General features: G+C 42.1%; 1 protein-coding gene across 3 annotated transcripts in view; it reads left to right on the top strand.

Annotated features, from left to right (window-relative positions):
• Window positions 1-2421: 2421 nt before the first annotated feature.
• The window catches only part of SH3GL3 (SH3 domain containing GRB2 like 3, endophilin A3), a 105363-nt gene continuing 89661 nt past the window's right edge, over window positions 2422-18123 (top strand). For 2 of the 3 annotated variants that reach the window (XM_032469132.1, XM_032469134.1), the window contains exon 1: window positions 2423-2648. In XM_032469132.1, coding sequence (XP_032325023.1) covers window positions 2604-2648 — 45 coding nt within the window. In that variant the 5' untranslated portion in view covers window positions 2423-2603. Of the gene's footprint in view, window positions 2649-18123 lie in introns of all 3 variants that reach the window. The other variant, XM_032469133.1, reaches the window with a different exon arrangement.

Genomic DNA, 18123 nt, shown 5'->3' with positions numbered 1-18123 from the left:
GCCATACTCTGGAGGGAAATTCATAGTTTTACATGTGCCGATTATAAAACAAGAATATATGAAAAGAAATAAAACACACATTCAACCAAAGAGATTAAGGAGTCCTTAGATAAACGTTAGTGGGCATTTGTGTTGCTGTTGTTTGCAGATAATTTTTTTTTTTTTGGCTGCTTAGCCTCCAAAGCTTCTTCCTCTATTAGGGAAATTCCACTGTGGTGTGGGTCTTATTAGGGAAATGCCACTGGTCATATCATCTAGACTTAGCTAATCAGATGCTGCCCCCTGGAACTTTGAATCTGGAGCAAGTGCCTGAAGAAGCAGGGAAGAGCTTAGCCTCCATTCTAATGGTAGTTGCAGGCTGTGGATCAGTGGCGGAGCCAGCGCATCACAACAAGTTGCCGGTGGACATGCTTGGGATCTGACCACTTGGATTCCTAGTTCCTGCCTGATCCCCCAACCTGGTTCCCCACACCCTCCCAAATCTCTGGGCTGCCTGATATCCTTGTGCAATATGTTCTTTTCCAGCTTAGGGTCAGTTTCTATTGTGAATAACTTCAATCCCCTGAACAAAACAGAAGGAAGAAATGTATAATAAAGGCAGAAATATAATGAGAGGAAAAAAAAATCTATAGCCATGATGAATAAACTCAAGAACTGTTTTCTAAACAACCAATAAAATTGGCAAACCTCTGATGAGTCTTACCACCGAAAAAAATTAAGAAAAATCACAAATACTTTTACAAAGGAAAAATATATATGAAAGATTCTGAAGTTTAAAAATGAAAATATGATGTACAATTCTATACTTGATAAAACGAAGAGATAAATTCACTGAATTTGAATGTATTATCAACCATGGAAAAAAGGCCAAAAAGTTAAAAAAAAAAAAAAAATCATCCCCTCTCCAAACAGCACAGAGCCAAACTGGTTTAGGGGGAAGTTCCTTCAAACCTGTGCTATTTAAATAACTCTTGGGCATGGAGAAAGAAGGCAGGTGAGCCTGTTGCAGGCAGCCCTGGACCCCAGTTGCCCCTGCATTAGTAGCAGTTCTCCTGGGGGGTTCTGCCTGTTGTGTGGACAGGCCATCTTGCTATGCTGTTTGAACTCAGTTGTCACCACCCTCACACCTGCTAGTTACCTATCTGTGGTTGGTATCAGCTGTATATAGGCCAGTCAAGCCCACAGCACTCAAGCAAGTCATTACTAATTAACCCTTTGGATGGCCTTTTATCTCCTTCACTAAATTCATTAATTTTCTCCCATATCAGAGGAAGAATGCTCCTGTTTGCATCCACTAGGGGAAAGTGAGACAACTGAGGTACAGGGAGATGTAGTCGCTGGCCCAGTCCTCACTGGGATGAAGTCAGGGATAAAGGATTTGGGAGTTAATGGCAAAGGAGAGGCTGCATGACTTTTATTCTGGAGAAATGCAGGACACCAGGAGTGGACGCCAGGGAACAGGTGTATATTGGGACTAGGTCATCCCACATGGGATCTGTGGAGGGTCCAGAAAAAGGAGCTTCTTTTGTTTAGGTGGAGAATGGAGGAGGAAGGTGCTTGTTTCTTTCCACGGTAAGCATTGCTAAGAGTGGGTTCTAGGTCTTGTGAGCCTTAAGGATCTTTGGTAGCCAGATTCCCCTCAGATGCTGACCTGCTGGGGGGCAGCTCTGACACGAGAATCAACAGGATGCTCCAGACCCTTGGCCGGGCCTCCGCGCACGTGGGCGCTTTGGCCTCTGTGCAAAAGGGACGCTCTGTAGCGGACACAACTGGTAGGATTTACCGAGGGAGGTGGATCTCTCGTCGGGTGAATTTCTCCGGGGTGCAGAGCGCGCTGTTTAAGGGTCCTTAACACAGTTGACAGTGGGCTCAGCACTCTCTGGAGGCGAGCACCATATTTATTAAATTGCCCAATAACTCCTGGGCTCCTAGAGGACCAGAATGTATCCAGATCACCGAGCGGGGATAAGAAGAAATAGCCCTGCCTCCCACAGGCCGCTTTCTCTTACCCCAAGTTCCGATCCCGTTCATTTCTCTCCCTAGGCGTATTTCGGAGCGTCCCTTTCTTAAAACAGAAATCTACCGAAAATGCGCCTGAGGGAGGCGATATTGCCCGTGAGCAAAAGCAGATTTCGCACCGAGTCCCAGAAGAACAGAGAGGTAATCCCTCTCTCCCCATCCAGGGCAATCGTAAAGCCAGATGCATCACGCCCTACGCCCAGCAATTAGCCTTGTGTGGCTCTGCTCTCCAGACCCCGGGACATCCCCACGCCCAGCTTCTTAGGCCCATTTTCCCAGCCACTCGGGTCCTCCGGGTCTCCACGCAACAATGAAGCGTGGGCGGCCCCAGCGGCCTCATTTGCATACCTCCGCGGCTTGGCCAATGGGCTGCGCAGGGGCCTTAGAACGCAGTGTTGCCATCTGCGTGCGCGCGTGTGTGCGAGTGTGACAGCGGCTGCGACTGTGGCCGTGGCCGTGGGAGGCGGGTCTGGCGGAGCCCAGCAGCGCGGGGACCGGCCCCAGCGCCCGCTCCCCGAGCGCGTCGCGGCCGCGTGGCCCGGTGGAGCCCAGAGACCATCCGGCCCCGGCCCCGCGCTGTCGTGATGTCGGTGGCGGGGCTGAAGAAGCAGTTCCACAAAGCCAGCCAGGTAGGGAGGCACCGAGGAGGGAAGGAGGGAAGGAGGGGGATTAGGGTCCCCTCGAGGCTCCAGGGGTCTTTGGGTCTCTGTCTCCCTGAGGGGCTTCTCTTAGGGCTGGATTTCTTCCCGCCTAAGAGGGCGCGGGGGTGGAGTAAAGGGCCGCCTTCCCTCTCCTCCGCTCCTTGGCGCCTCCTCCTTCCCAGCCCCCGGCCCCGGCTGTACCCCGGGCCACTGTAATTCTAAGAGGTTCTGCGGGGAGAGAACTGAGGTGGCGGGCCGCAGGGTCTCGGGCGCAGGGGAGAGAGTGGGCGTCCCGAGGCCTGGAGGCTCCACTCGGTGCCTCTCCCAGACCTGCGTGCGCGCTGCGGGAGGACCACAGAGAGTGCGGAGCCGGCTGGGCCTCCCAAAAGTCCCCCACCTTTTGGTTGGGAGCCCCCAGGGCACGTCCTGCCACCTCTGGGCAGCCGTGTGAGCGTCGGCGGTTCCAGGGATGCTATGTACTTGGCACTCGGCTGGGCCCCGCGGCGCTCCCCGCGCGCGCCTAGAAATGGACCCCGCCTGACTGCGCCCAGTTCCCGGGCTGGAGGGTCTCCACAGTCGTCCTTCCTTGCCCCACCGTCTTCCTGGTGTCATTCTGGGGCTGGGCACAAGGCTTCTGCTCTTAAAGAGCTGTAAGTCTGGTAGGGAGATACCGAGACCTACAGGTAAACAATTAGTATTAGACACGCCTCAACGCATAAGGGATGGCAGATAATATAGTAGGGGCATCAAGGAGAGCTTCCCGGAGGAAGAGTCCTGTCATTTGAGAATTAACAATGAGGAGGAATTGTAGTAGGCGATGTGGGTGGAAAGGAGGATGGGCATTCTGAGCAAAGGAAATGGGAAAACAGGCAGGGAGGCATGAAATTGGGGGGGGGAGTGTTGACAAGCAAATTTGTATTCCAAGATTGCGGTCTCTTCCAGCCATGGGCAGAGCTCTCATTGTAAAATATATCCCACATCTTCACTGCTGGATCTGTTGCTCTGTACTTACCTCTAGTTTTGCTAGAACCAGGGTGGACAGATTTCATTCAGAATTCATGTTTCTGATAAGATCTCAGCCTGCTTCTCCCACAAATTGGTCCCTGAAGAGCAGCTGGAATTAGAGGATTCTCTTCTTTTGGCAGGCTCAGGCTGAAAGGCACTGCCATCCCCTCACTTTCACCTCTTCCATGAAGAAACTGGGTGATGCCTAGTTCCCTGCTGGGGTCACTGGGTGGACAGTGGTGTGGATTAGGGTGATAAGGGGTCCTGGATGAGAGGTCAATTAAGTGACCAGGGAGATGGTGGATTCACTGTGAGCTTTGGGCACTTTGAGAGGTCTGTGGGACATTCAGATGTCACAGGCCTGGAGGGTGAGGGCAAGGCTGGAGCTATAGATTTTGGGGGTTTTTCAGGCTAAACAGAGATTTAAAAATACAAGTGCAAATGAAAGAAAATGCACAGTGAGCTACACATAGACTCTAGGGAGCACCCACGATTAGGGATAATGTTTAGCCCAGGACTTGATAAGCAGTGACCACTCAATAAATATTTATTGAATAAATGAAACTTTTGGGGTGGAGGAGCACAGAAAGGAAAGAACTACTAGAGTGCAGGAGAGAGGAAAGTGTCATGGAAACCCAGAGATGCAGGAGCATTTAAGGGTGGAAGCAGTCAGCAGCTGTGAGCTCTGCACTGAGGAGCAGGCAGCCCAGGGGCTGAGTGCCACTGTGGTCAGGGGGGTGCCTGTGTGATTGCTGGCTGGCTTGCTACACTAGCTTCCTTAGCTCCGGGAGGGAACTAACCTCTTTTGAAAAATATTCTTTTATTGGGTATGGACTTCACAGGAGCAAATCTCAGAGATGAACAAGACACAGCCCTTGGATGATTGAAATTGGTTTCTGACCACTAACCAGAGTGAAGAGTTGAAATCCCAGGAAGTTACTGGCATTGGTGAAATATTATGCTAGTGATGAGGTCTTTTAGTTTAGCTACCCGTAATCAGTCCGTTAAAAAAGAAATGAGCAGAAGGGCTAATTTATCCTTTTTGTATGAGCTGAAAACTTTTGTGACTTTACCTGAAAAGAAAGACATCACAGATTCTTTCTGGGCTTTATAAACCACGTTTTGTGGTCAAAGTACCCAACTGATACAATTTTATCTGTTCTAGAAGTCTTTCTAAGAAATCTTGCAATGTGACAGATTTCATGGAGAAATTAGATTGGGCTTAATATAATAAGAGGGGAGCATGATAATAAAAAATGCCAGATGTTCTTCTCAGACAACCTTTTAACAGCAGGTTTTAATTCATGGAGAACTTTCCCAGAGCAGGGGAAAGGGAGTCCCGGATGATGTCAATGGCTTAATGATTCCCAGGGATCCAGGCTTGGCTCTGCCACTGACTAGCTCTGTGACCTTGGAAACATGACTTAACCCACCTGGATGTTAGTTTTCTCTCTGTATAATGAATTAGAGGATTTAGAAGCTTTGTTCTAAAATTGATTATGGTGATGGTTGCACAACTCTGTGAATATACTAAAAATCATTGAATTGTACATGTTAAGTTGTGAATTTTATGGTATATGAATTATATCTCAAGAGAATAACATCTCTATCTCTAATCTATCCCAGTTCTGAACTTGTTAAGTAATTCACTTGAAGTATTTCAGAGAAAGACAAAGATTATAAAGTAGACCTTTTACAATTAAGGGAACCAGGACCATGACAAACTGAGATGATTTATCTCAGTAGTAGGCAAGGTGAAATAACTTATAACTTCCTGGTTAACTGGTCCTTCTTTCTTGATATCTTACCTATCTCTGCAGAAAAAAAAGAAATCCCCTAACTTCACAGAGAATGAAAAACTGTAAACCCCAGGGATTGTGCATCATTTTGGCAGCGCATGGAGACTAACAGGAAAGAGGAAGAAATAAACTAAAATGAGAAGAGTACAAGTTGAATTAATAACAAAATTTAATTAATCCTTTCCTTCAGCATTTGGGACTGTGTAACCCATGTGTCCCAAGTTTGTAATGAAATACCTTTTTCTCTTGAAAAGGTGTTTAAATAGAGCAATTTACTATTCTATTGGTAGGGATGCAGCTTGAGTTATTAGGGATAAATACAAATAGCTTTGAGCCGGCATTGTGGCTCCTTGCTAAACATTGTGTCTGACCAATAAAAATATAACTTACAATAATTGTATCTCGCCCTCATGAATTTGTATTCGTTATGTTTATTTCCCGGTAATTTTCTTGACAGCATTTATTGTTGGTGCAGGTTGCTTGGGCCACATCTGTGTTTGCTCTGACTTGGACACAGGTGCATGTCCCTTCCCTTTCTGGACTTCCAGGAGCCCTGTCCCCCATGCCATGAAAGCCTAGTTTCATCTTTCCTCTTTTTCTTCTTCTCTCCACAAACTAACCATCTAGTGATGACAAAAGGTGGTGATGACACTTGTGGGCTTCATGTTAAATTTACTTCTTTTTGCCCTTATGTAGCAGCACCCTTTAACCTCTGTCATGTGACCCAGAAACACAATAGGGACTGGGAAGCCCCTAACAAAGCTGTTTTTTGTAACTTGCCTCCCTTTCGCTTTTGATGCATTAATCAGAAAAATGATGAGTGGTCATACATGGCCAGGACATTCTCCCTGTAATGACTGCACAGACTGGCCGTTAATGGGTAAGCACTTCAGAGAAGGATATTCTTTGTAAATTATGAGAATCTCAAGGGAGGCAGTGAATGTCTCTTGTTTCACTTCCTCACTAGAGAGAAAGATAAAAATGCACTTTGAAAAATCCATAATGATTAATTTTTTTCCTCTTAGATGCATCACAAAATATATTAAGCTAAAACATTCTTGCTTCTTTCCACATAGATTGCTTGATAAATTAATCCATAAATCTATGTGTTATCCACCTATTTTTAAGTCAGGGTGCTAGAGTAGATGCTCAAACTAAATTGATTTTAATTCTTTTTAATATCTGAAGAATACAGTGTAATCCAAACATTTCTTACCACTGATGACTTTTTTTCTGAAGTAATGTGAGTTAGCCTACCACTTGGAATTTGATTAAAATGCATTTAAAAGCAGGGGTTTTGTGTGTGTGTGTCCCACTTTTTCAGATTAATTTTTCAGCTTTATTAACAAATTGACTATAAATTATATATCCTAATGTTAAGTGGGGGGGGGGTGTATCACATGTATTTGAAGGAAGCTATTGGCATGCTTTAGCCAGAAAATAAAACTGCCAATAAACAGAGCTGATACATGACTATTTGGCCAAATAATAGGTGAATGTATTCTGGAGATTCTACATCAGCAAAGCATGGATAGCTAGATTTTGCTTTTCAGTAGAAACCTGGGAAAGTGTTGAGTTTGTGGGGAAAGATCTGGAGGAAGCACTGGAGGTGGGATGAGGAAAGCATTGCTGCAGTTGTAACTATTCTAGTTCTTCCAAGAGATACCTTCCCAATGCACTCTTCCCTTGCAGTTCCCAAGGTCATCCCCACATGTTTTTACAAAACACAGCACCAGCATCAGTGACCTTCCTGAGCCCAGTGTTGTTCCTTCTGACTTTCTTTCTAATTCATTGGATGATGCTGTCTTTCCCACTGGCATTGGACAAACCTTTCTCAAACACTGATGTCATCCAGTGCTTTGCTCGATCAAGTCATCGATCAGTGATAGGAGCTGCTGCTGTTTCAGGCTGGATGACTTGGGTACTCCCTACTGAACCTGATATCTGAGTCATACCTCTTACATCTGCATCTGTTCTTTCTTCCTTCTGGGCACAGGTCAGAGGTCTGGAGAGACCTGTCAGTTAATGCACTGGTGCTCCTCTGTTTCTCCCAGTGTAGCAAGGACGGGGCACACCTGGCTGGCCTCTCCACTCTGCTTTGAACCTCGTCTCCTCTCATTTTCTCAGTGATTTTTGCTGCTGTTGCTGCATCTCTCTTCTCCGCTGCATCTTCTTCTTTCCTGGATCATTTCCATCGGCATATGGAATGCTCTTTAGTATCGCCTTTCTTGAGGAAAGAAAGAGACCCACTGCTCTTCTGGCTTATTTCTTCTCTCTCCTTTGCAGCAAAATGTTTTGAGGAAGTTGTTTGTTGCCCCATCTCTACTTTCTTTTCTCCCGTTCTCTTCTCAAACCGTCCTAGTTGGCTTTCTTCTCCACTGCTCTGAGATCACCTTGCCTAAGTGCTGAGTGGCCTCTAAGTTGCCAAGTCTGATGGTCACTTCTCTCCCAGCAGCCGATGGACCATTCTCCGCTCACAACTCCTTCTGCACTTGCGTGGTTTTCCTCTGGCCTCAGTGCGTGTTCCTTCAGATCTCCTTTAATGCTTCTTCTCATCCTCTTGAACCCCAAACCCTGGAGTGAGTACCCCAGGGCCCTGGCTTGAGGTAACTCCCCTTTTTCTCAGCCTTGCACTCTGCCAAGCTGTTCTATCCAGCCTCACGGATTCGTATACCATCTATACTTGATTACTGTCTAAATTGTATTTCTAGCCCAGACACTCCTCCTGAATACAGACCCGTAACAAACTCACAAGTCTAACTGCCTAGATTGCCTCATCTTTTGGATATTTAAAAGGTTATCAAACTTAAGATGTCCAAACCTGAACTCTTAATTTTCTCCACCCCAACCTGCTTTTCTGCTGGTGGTTTCTATCTCAGTCAATGGTTTGCTAATATTTTGTCATGGATTTTTGTTTCTGTATTCATGAGGGATTTTTGGTCTTTATTTTTGTATTGTCTTTGTCTAGTATTGGTGTCAGGTAATACTGTAATGAAATGAATTGAGAAGTGCTTACTCTTGTTTTCTGGAGAAGATTATGTAGAATTGATATTAATTTTTTGTATACATGTATTATTGAAGTATAGTCAGTTTGCAGTGTTGTGTCAATCTTTTTTGAACATTTAGTGAAGTTTTCCAGTGAAACCATCTGGGCTTGAAGAGTTCTCATTTGGGAGTTTCATTAGTTTGTGTTTTTTAAGGAATCAATCCATTTCATTTAGGTTATCAGATTCATGTGTGGAAAGTTATTAACAATATTCCTCTATTAATCATTATCATCAGTTCCCTTGCTGTAAGTGTATAGGATCTCTTTCATTTTTGGTATCGGTAATTTCATGCCTTCTCTCTTTTTGTCAGTCTTGCTAGAAGTTTGTCAGTTATATTGATCTTTTCAAAGAACTAGCTCTTTGTTTCATTTTCTCCATTGTTTTGCTGTTTTCAATTTCATTGATTTCTGCTCTTATCTTTCTTTGTCTTTAGTTTTTAGAAGTTTGCCTATAATGTGTCTTGGTGTGGATTTCTTTTGCTTTATCCTGTTTGGGATTCGTTCAGCTTCTTGAATCTGTAGGCTTATGCATTTTACCAAATTGGAGAAGTTTTTCTAGTGCTTTTTCATCCCTGCCCTCTTTCTCTTCTTTTGGGACCCTGATAATATGAGTGTTAGATCTTTTGTTATAGTCCCACGTGTTACTGAGCTCTATTATTATTTTTTTTTTTTCAGTTTATTTTCTCTCTATTGTTAAGATTGGGTAATTTCTATTATTATATATTCCAGTTCACTGACTCTTTTCTGTCTCTTCATTCTGTGGTTGAATTGCAGGTTGAATTTTTAGTTTTGGTTATTGTATTTTTCAGTTTTATAATTTGTATTTTGTTCTTTATACCTTCTATTTCTTTGCTGAAACTTTCTATTTCTTTGCTGAGACTGTCAATTTTTTCGTTAGTTTCAAGCATGTTTATAATTGCTTCTTGGCTCCTTTCAAATCTTTGTCAGATGATTTTAATGGTTCTGTAATCTTGATGTTGACATCTCTTGATTGTCTTTTTCATTTAGTTTGAGATATTCCTAGTCTTTGGCATGATGTTGATTTTTTAAAATTGAAGTATAATAGATCTACAATACCATGTTAGTCCCAGGTGTACAACATAGTGATTTACTGTCTAAACATTGCAAAATGATCACCATGATAAGTCCAGTTACCATCTGTTACCATACAAAGTTATTATAGTCTTATTGACTATATTCCCCATGCTGTACATTTTATCCTCATGATTCATCTGTTTTGTAACTGGAAATTTGTACCTCTTAATCTTCATTGCCTATTTCACTCATGCCCCTACTCCTCTCCCCTTTGGCAACCACTCATTTGTTCTCTGTATTTATGAGTCTGTTTCTGTTTTGTCATGTTTGTTCATTTGTTTCATTTTTTTAGATTCCACATGTAACTGAAATTATATGGTATTTGTCTCTCTGTCTGACTTATTTCCCTTAGCATAATACCTTCTAGGCCAATCCATGGTGTTGAAAATGGCAAGATTTCATTCTTTCTAATGGCTGAGTAATATTCCATTGTATGTATATACCACATCTTTTTTATCCATTCATCTGTGAAGCATTTTGGCCCTGAAATTTTGTTTGTTGGGAATTTTAAAAATTCCTAATTAATTTCATTACTGGTGATTGGTCTGTTCATATTTTCTACTTCTTCTTGATTTAGTCTTGGAAGAGTCTACATTTCTAGGAATTTATCCATTTCTTCTAGATTGTTCATTTTATTGGCATGTAATTGTTTGTGGTAATCTCTAATGGTCCTTTGTATTTCTGTGGTGTTGTAATTTCTCCTTTTTCATTTATAATTTTATTTGAGCCCGTCTCTTTTTTATTCTTGATGAATCTGGGTAAAGGTTTACCAATCTTGTTTATCTTTTCAAGAGAACCACCTCTTAGTTTCATTGATCTGTTCTATTGTTTTTTTAATCTCAATTTCATGTAGTTTTGCTCTGATCTTTATTATTTATTTCCTTCTATTAGCTTTAGATTTTACTTATTCTTTTTTTCTCGTTCCTTTAGGTGTAAGCTTAGATTGTTAATGAGATTTTCCTGGGTAGGATTGTTATCGCTATAAACTTGCCTCTTAGAACTGCTTTTGCTGCATCCCATAGATTTTGGATGATTTTGTTTCCATTTTCATTGGTCTTCAAGTATTTTATTTTCATTTCCTCTTTGATTTCTTCAGTGACCCATTGGTTGTTTAGTGGCATATTGTTTGGCATCCAAATCTCTGTGTTTTTTGCAGCTTTTTCCTTGTGGCTGAAAAAGATGCTTGATATGATTTCAGTCATCCTAAATTCACTGAGACTTGTTTTGTGGCCTAACGTGTGATCTGTCTTGGAGAATATTTTATGTGTGCGTGAAAAGAATGTGTATTATGCTGTATTTGAATGGAATATTCTCTCTATATATCTATGCATTTATCTGGTATATGTATCATCTAGTCTAATGTGTCATTCAAGGCCAGTGTTTCCTTATTGATTTTCTGTCTGGATGATCTGTCATTGATGTAAGTGGGATGTTAAAGTACCCTACTATTATTGTGTTACTGACAATTTCTCCCATTATGCTTGTTAATATTTGCTTTATGTATTTAGTTGCTCTTATGTTGGGTGCATATATATATTTACAACTGTTGTATCTTCTTGTTGAATTTATCCCTTTATCATTCTGTAATGTCCTTCTTTATCTCTTGTTACAGTCTTTGTTTTAAAGTTTAATTTGTCTGAATATTGCCACTCCAGCTTTCTTTTTCATTTTCATTTGCATAGAATAACTTTTTCCACCCCATCACTTTCAGGCTGTGTGTGTCTTTAGATCTGAAGTGAGTCTCTTGTAGGCAGCATATATATGGGTCATATTTTTGTATCTATTCAGCCACTATACATCTTTTGATTAGAACATTTAGTCCATTAACATTTAAAATAATTAATAATAGCTATATGTTTATTGTCATTTTGTTGTTTTCTGGTTGCTTTGTAGTTCTTTTGTGTTCCTCTCTTCTTTGTTTGCTCTTTTCCCTTCTGACTTGATAACTATCTTTGTGCTATGTTTGGGTTCCTTTCTCTTTTGTGTGTGTGTATTTCTTATAGAGTTTTGTTTTGTGGTTACCATGAGGTTTACATATAACAACATATATAAGATTACTTTAAGTTGATGATCTCTTAAGTTTGAATGCATTCTAACAACCTTGCATTTTTATTCCCTCTACCCCCACATTTAATATTTTTGACTTTGCATTTGCCTCTTTTTATTTTGTGTATCTTTTAACTACTTATTATGGCTATAGATGATTTCACTACTTTTGTCTTTTAACCTTCCTACCATCTTTTTAAGTGACTGATCTACTTACTACCTTTATTGTATGTTTGCCTTTATCATTGAGATATTTCCTTTCATAATTTTTATATTTCTAATTGTGGTCTTTTCTGCTTAGCAAAGTCCCTTTAACATTTCTTCTAAAGCCAGTTTAGTGGTGCTGAACTCTTTTAGCTATTACTTGTCTAAAACCTCTCTATATCTCCTTCAAATCTGAAAGATAACCTTACCAGGTAGAATATTCTTGTTTGTAGGTTTTTCCTTTCATCATGTTAAATATATCATGCTGGTCCCTTCTTGCCTGCAACGTGTCTGCTGAAAAGTTAGCTGACAGTGTTACCCCCTTCTATATAACTAGTTGCTTTTCCTTGCTGCTTTCAAGATTCTTTATCTTTACTTTTTGACATTTTAATTATAATGTGTCTTGGTGTGGCTCTCTTTGGATTGATCTTGAGACTCTGTTTCCTATAGCCCTCTGGCTCTCCTGTATGTAAACCAGATGCTCTGGGGGCTTGTCTTCCCAGTACAGGACTCTCAGGCTGGGAAGCCTGGTGTGGGGCTCAGACCCTTTATTCCTAGGGTAGGACCTCTGCAGTTGTAATTATCCTCCTGTTTTTGGGTTGCCCACCTGACGGTGTGGGTCTCGACTATACAACATCTCTGCCCCTCCTACCTGTCTCATTGTTTTCTTCTTTACATCTTTAGTTGTGGAAGATCTTTTCTGCTAGTTTTCAGATCATTCTTATCCATAATTTCTCTGTGAATATTTGTAATTTTGGTGTGCCTATGGGAGGAGGTGAGCTCAGAGTCTTCCTACTCCTCCATCTTGGCCACACCCTCCTGATGGTGATGTTTAAACTTGAAACTTATGCATTTTATTGTATGAGACTCTGGGACTTATTTAAATTTTCTGTTTTTACTGGCTTTCTTTACCATTGCTCTGGCAGGAGAAGGCAGTGGCACTGTTTTATTACTTCTAAGTGGGAGTAAATGTCCAGGTTTCTCACTCAGACTGTTGGCATTCATGGTGGGGTGCCTCCTTACTGCTAAGTGGGTATTGGAGTTCTGGTGCCTCTCGAGGCTTCCACTGATACCTCCCTGGCTGGAATGGGTGGAAGTGCCTTGTTACTGTTCCCCATGTGGCCTCAGCTAACACCATGGGAGGTGGTGGCCTCATAACGACTGGGTAGTGGTAGAAGTCCTGAATCTCCATGAGGCCTCCTCTGATACCACCCCAGGAAGGAGGGTGAGAGGCGCCTTATTACCGCTTGTGGGAGCGGAGGTCCAGGCTTCCCCACATGGTCTCCACTGACACTGAAGGTGGGGTGGTGTGGGGCTTGTTACTGCCTGGTTGGCATGAAAGTCCAGGCTCCCTACTTGGCCTTCTCTGGCACCACCCAGGGGAAGGTAGAGTTGTGGGGGAGGTCAGGTTACCTCATTATAGCCTGGAAAATGTGGAAGTACCCGCTTTCCACTCATTCTTTGCTGGTATGCATGGGAGTAGGGGGGGTCACAGTTTTTTCTTGATGTTTGGAGGAGAGCTGGAGTAGAGCAGGTATCATCTAGACTCCCTCTGATCTTATCTGGTCCTTTGGCTCAAGAGGGCAGGCCTTTATTGAGTCTTTATTTATTTATTTTCCTGCACCTGTTGGCATTTCTAGGTTGCTGGCTTCTTCAGCTCCAAGCCTTGGATATAAGAGGGAAAAAGGAAACTCAGGAAAGGTGACCAAGGTGTCATTTCTTTGCTCCTGCGGTGCCTAGTCAGTGTGCCCCCTTCTTCCCACCTGTTAGGGCCCTCTTGTTTGTGTTACATACAATGCCCAGAGTTTTTGGTTGTAGTTAGTGGGAGGAGTAGAGAAAAGTATGTATCTATTCCATATTCTCTGAAGAGCGGAAGTCCTTCGAGTTACCCCAGTAAAATCCCTTCTTAGCAGATATGACTGTCCTGTTTATCCCTTATGGAATTCCAAGCCTTTTAAATACTGCCTGGAACTACCTGCTAATGTTGAGGGACCATTCAGCAGGTTGTGAGGACTGAAGCCTGGATGGCCTGCTTCTGTTGAAATCCAGCCTATTGTTTGCCTAGATCCTCTTGATCTTGGGGGAAGAATGTTCAAAGTCCAGATTTTTAATGAAATTTGCTGATTTTGAAATTACTGGCAATTAATTTAAATTTATAAATAGCTATGTAGGCCAAAAAGCATGTGTGATGAGTTAATATGGTCTACTGCCAAATGGTTGGCAACTTTTCGCTAAGCATCTTAGATTAGCACATACTGCTCAAACAGTTCATCCTCAGGTTGACTTCTTCTCAGGTTTGAACAGTAGAAGGTGGCTTCCTGGTCACCTGTGCTGTTGGCAGGACTTGCTGAGGAGCTAAATGTGGTCTCTGAAGAGATTGGTCTTGGCTTTTTGGCTGGGGATGTTCCTGGAAGCCTTATTGGAAGGCAGATTGGATGGAACTGAGCTGAGCATTTGACCATGAGCTGTTGTGTTAGGCTCTTGGAAGGAGCTTCGCTGGCATAATGTGGGAACTGTGGGATGATCAGGTGTGAGGGCACAGAGCTGTCAAGTCCTGATATGAATCTGACAGTGCTGAGTGGGCAGAGCAGCAGAAGGCAGGCTTTGATGTGAGTGGGCCGCCTCACTCAACTGCAAATGCTGGCAAGGAGTGAGGCTCAGAGAGAGCGTTGCTTGTCGTGACCTTTTGGGGACTATTTTGAGAGGAGGCTGCAAGGATGGATAGTTTCCAGAGCAGTCTGAGGCAGATAGGACCATTAGACTCTCACTGAGACTTAGCACCTTGTAAGTAAAAGTCATGTATCTTAACATAGATGTTAATAAACTTTATGTAACTCATAAGATTTTTTTTTAAGTTAACCAGCATCTTTGGGTTTTATTTATCCTGGATCCCCACAATTCAAATGGGATGTCTTAGATCAAGTACTTTTTCCAAGAAAAGACAGAGTCGTTGTCTAAACCACGTGGTCAACCTCGTGGTCATCTTCAATGGCTGATTTCACAATATAATGGAATGACTCTCGGGACCAGGAGTAATGTTGAGATGTGAAGCAGTTAGCATATGATGGAGAAATTTCAGAGTGAAATGACCTATAACATTCCATGATTTGGCCATAAATTGCAAAGTCTTAGACCCTTGAAAGCTCAAGGCCAATAATTCACTTTTACATCTCTTAATTTTCAGTGGTGGATTTCTTTCCTGAAGACCGTGGATGGAGACCTAGGTTTATTCTGAAGGAGTAAAAGTGAGAGTAGGAGCAACTGAGAACATAAAGGAATTTCTCTTTAATTGTCCACCCCCCCACCCCACTCCCTGAGTGGGCATTGTAAAATCAAATATATTAAATGTGCCTTTTATTCAGCTCTGTTCTTTGATGTTTTGAAGCTAAACTTCCAGGAATTGCACCTCTGCTGCGGTTGGTGGAAAGAGCTGGGAACTGCAGAGGCTGGAGGCCTGCATTTGAATAGCGGTTGTGCCAAAAAGGGGGACCTAATATCCTCCCCAGCTGGCTGTGAGGACTCAGTGGAAGGGTGTGGGCCAAAGGGCCTTGTAAACAGTGAAGCTCGTTGCCAGGGGAGGTAGCATGGGATACTGGAAAAAGTGGGATTTGAATTTGGGAAAATTAGGTTTCCCCTGTTTGCCAAGAAGTGTGACTGGGAGAGTAACTTAACTCTCCTTGGGGTGGATTTCCTCATCTCTCAATGGGGATAATGAGACCAATATCTGGAATTCTTCATGGAAGTTTCCATTTATCAAGTGTTTCTTGTCTGTATGGATTGTAAGTAGGAACTTACATGTATGTAGTCTTCACAGCATCCTGCTCAAGTAGTTGCCATGTTCACCATCTTAACCAATGAGAAAAGATGAACAGCCCTTGAAAAGTGTGTGGACCTAATTCTTCCCTGCGTCCCAGTGTTTGTTCTGGAGTCTCATTCACAGGTGGTATCTCCTAAAGGAGTGAGGAGACCCAGAGAGGTAAAGGGATGTCCTCAGGTTCACAGAGCTTTCTCATCTTGGAGTGAGGGCTTGAACTCTGCAGTTGTGAAGGCCTCTACATTTGTTGTTCTTTCCTGTGTAATGAACGTGATTTCTCAATAATGAACTAATTAATGCAGAGGCTGGTAAACTAATTCTTCTGTGGGACAGAGAGAAAAGGAATGTACTATTTTTGTTCGCCATGGTAATTGCTTTAAAAAGATAACTAATTAAATTGAAATAGTTAATCATATTTGAATCCATTATTTATATGTATTTTATTTTATGTACTAAGTGTCCAGGAACTGTGTAAGGATCATGTAGGACATGTCCAGTGAGTGTTTGATACAGCAATGTACGTCACCTGCTGCTTCGGCTGTTGGCCCTTCTCTCCCACTTCTCTGCACATGCTTGGGAGTGTGCATTAGATGTGTGTTTTTCTTGCTTTTTTTTCCTCTCCCTATTCCCTGGCTGTTCTTGTCTTTGAGGCTGACACCTATCACCCTGTCGATTATTGTAGACTGGCAGACCTTGCCACCCATCACTCCTGGAATCTACCATCATATCTCGCTTCTCAACTATTTTTGTGACTTCTTATCTCAGTTTTTCCTTTTTCATTCTTCCTCTCTGTCCGTATCACATCCCCCTTCCTCACAGGGATTATGGCTCTTGCCTAACTAAACTCTGTCCCTGGTTGCCACTAGCATACATTTGAACTTGTCATTCCCTTTCCAGGGACTTGCTGTGGCATCTCCACAGGCACAGGGTAGACTCTCAACTCCTTAAGATGGTGTGTGATGGTTTCAGCTCCTTCTAACAACGCTCAACCTCCATTCTCCAGCAGCCTTATTCCATCCTTTGCCTGTTCTGTTACTTCTGCCTGGAAAATTCCTCTCTATCTCCAGAGCCTGGAGAGCTCCAGAGCACCCAGCTTCCTTGTACTCTTCCTCATTCTCCTCCAACGCTGTTGCTTCCCCTCACTGCCCCCTGAGCCCTGGGTGTACATGGATCGATAATGCTACCTTTGTTGTGTTGAAATTATTTTGGTTACTTTTTGGGCCCTCCTGATAGACCTTGCAAGCTGCTTCTCACATGAAAGTCTTTACTTTTTTATTAAACAAGTTTTTTTTTTAAGCTAATTCAGTTTTAATTTATTTTCATCACTTTTTCTTCATGATTCAGATATTTTAAATTGCAATGAAAATTAACTTTCCATAATATGTCAGGGATTGGCACTAAAAAACTTCCAGACTACAAGTGAATTATACAAATAAATTAAAATATCAAATGGAGATCCAGTTATCAAAGTGAAGGCACTCACCATATTAAAAGTTAACAGTTATGTGTTCAGAGAGCGTAAAAAAGTCAACCTGCTAACCAACTGCTGTGATTTAAAGAACTGTTGCAGAGATTCGATGAAAATAGATTAACTTATAATAACTTGAAACAAGTATGAAAAAGAAATTTGTGCTTTTATTCGAATGATGTTAGACTTTAAATATGCCAATTTTGGTAATCAAATTATTCATTTTTTAGTAAGTAATGACACTATAGAACCGCAACAGTGGTCCAGCATCTTGTCTTCACTTTTCCTTTAAAGCGAGAAAAGGAACGCGAGGAATCAGAAAGCACTTGCGGGCATCAGTTAATCCAAGATACTGGCTTCTTGGTTCCCAAAGCACTCGCAAGGAAAACCGTCGCGGGGCACAGAGGGATGGAAGCACTTCTAATAACTGGAATCTCACGAATGTGTGTCTACATCAAGTCTCATAGGCTGTTTTTTTAACTTATCCTTTACTTGGTCCCTTTTTATCCCTCAAATACTAGTTTTTCCTGTGATTTTTTGCCCTCAAAGTACAAAAAGTATGAAATATAAACAAGCTTTTGCATTGTACACTTAGAAGTGTACAATTCAAGCATTATAGATTTATCTACTTACAGATAAATCCCATCAAATTGTGGACAACTCAGTAAGATATATATCAGGGCATAGAAAGAACTAACACCTACTTCTTTTCATTACACATAAGATTCAAATATTTAGTCTAAAGAAAAACTTTTAATCATCTTGGCTCTCCTGTGCATTCTCATGTTGATAAACTTACTAAAATATTCCTCTATAATTAAGTTTGGTCTTATTATTTCAAGTCGGGTTTAAAACCTTAAAACCAGCCATCCAGACAAAAAAGGCAATCAGAAAGATTATTTCTTCCCCACCTCCCTAACCCCAACAGCTATGAAGTCAATTTTACAGCATGACCCCAAACACTGGATAGTGATGACAAATACTAG

The sequence above is a fragment of the Camelus ferus genome, chromosome 27, assembly GCF_009834535.1.
Source record: "Camelus ferus isolate YT-003-E chromosome 27, BCGSAC_Cfer_1.0, whole genome shotgun sequence".
Lineage (NCBI taxonomy): Eukaryota > Metazoa > Chordata > Mammalia > Artiodactyla > Camelidae > Camelus > Camelus ferus.
The sequence above is the reverse complement of the archived record's forward strand: the minus strand, read 5'-3'. Positions and strand labels throughout refer to the sequence as shown.